Genomic DNA, 1,096 nt, shown 5'->3' with positions numbered 1-1,096 from the left:
GGCAGACACCTCTCGATCTTCGCCTTCTTCGGAATTCGACGGGTGCATGTCTTCGCGACAGATTCGCGCTTGGTCTCAGTGCAGTCATATGTCTCCTGGGCAATGACCGTCTTATGACAAGGCTCCTGCACCAGCTTGGCAGACTCGAAGCATTTCTTCTCCCACTTCGTCTCAGGGCATGGGTACTGCTCTTCGGTCACGATAGACTTCTTGCACAAACCCTCCTTCGTGTGAAGCTTCTGCGAGCAAACCTTTTCCACGATGGTATCCTCGTACTCGTAAGGCACGGGAGAGTCAACAACACGGCTGCACTGGGACTCGACTACCCTCATGTCAACCTCGCACTCACGATGAGTCTCAGTTCCCCAGCAATCGTATTCCTGGGTAAATGCCTCGGACTCGTGGCAGACGTCTTGCGAGGGCCGAGCCTGGATCTCGCACTCGGGAACGACCGAGATCTTGGGGCACATCCCCGCCACCTTGTTCACCACTTGCTTCTTGCATGTCTTGTTCAAGGTGACTGGAATCTGCGAGCACAGAGTCTGCTTCGTCGCCTTGGGGCACTGGTACTGCACCTCCTTCTTGGACAGCTTCGTGCACACGTCCTCTGTCTCACGCACTTGGGTCCTGCACACCTCCTCAGTGTACGACGAGGGGCAAGTATATGGGCGAGAAACATGCTCGTCCTTGTAACACGTCTTCTCTACGCTGTAAGGCACCTGGAAACACTCTGTTCTCGTCTCCATAGGATTCGGAGCAATAGTAGTCGTCGTTGTGTAGCCCCCTTTCTTCTGTGGTCCATGGCCACCATGTGGTCCGGCGCGCACGGTGGGGACGGCTGTCCCCAGAAGGAGGCCGACGAGAGCAGATCCGTAGATGACCTTCATCTTGATCAGAGGCGGTGATTGGAGCACACAGTATGTCAAACAATTGAATGCGATTCACTTTATGTCACGGTCGGCGGACTCCAAAACTTTTGGACCTCAGTCGACGTACAGGAAAAACAGGGAATGTAATCATCTGGATGGCTCAATGCCGTCCCATCAAACGTAGCCACCGAGGCAGTGGTTGCGGGGGTGTCGTTACACTTGAGCCA

The 1,096-nt window shown here is 54.7% G+C and overlaps 1 protein-coding gene across 1 annotated transcript in view; it reads right to left on the bottom strand.

Moving 5' to 3' along the window:
* Positions 1 to 1,091, bottom strand: part of CSUI_007378 (toxoplasma gondii family d protein) — a 2,001-nt gene extending 910 nt beyond the window's left edge. Inside the window, exon 1 of the mRNA XM_068067524.1 lies at positions 1 to 1,091. This exon is cut by the window's left edge and continues 910 nt beyond it. Within this exon, the coding sequence (XP_067920499.1) occupies positions 1 to 887 (887 nt within the window). The 5' untranslated portion in view covers positions 888 to 1,091.
* Positions 1,092 to 1,096: the final 5 nt, after the last annotated feature.

The sequence above is a fragment of the Cystoisospora suis genome (genome assembly GCF_002600585.1).
Source record: "Cystoisospora suis strain Wien I chromosome Unknown contig_3893, whole genome shotgun sequence".
NCBI classification, from domain to species: Eukaryota; Apicomplexa; class Conoidasida; order Eucoccidiorida; family Sarcocystidae; genus Cystoisospora; species Cystoisospora suis.
Note: the sequence above shows the minus strand (reverse complement) of the source record. Positions and strands in the feature narration are given on the sequence as shown.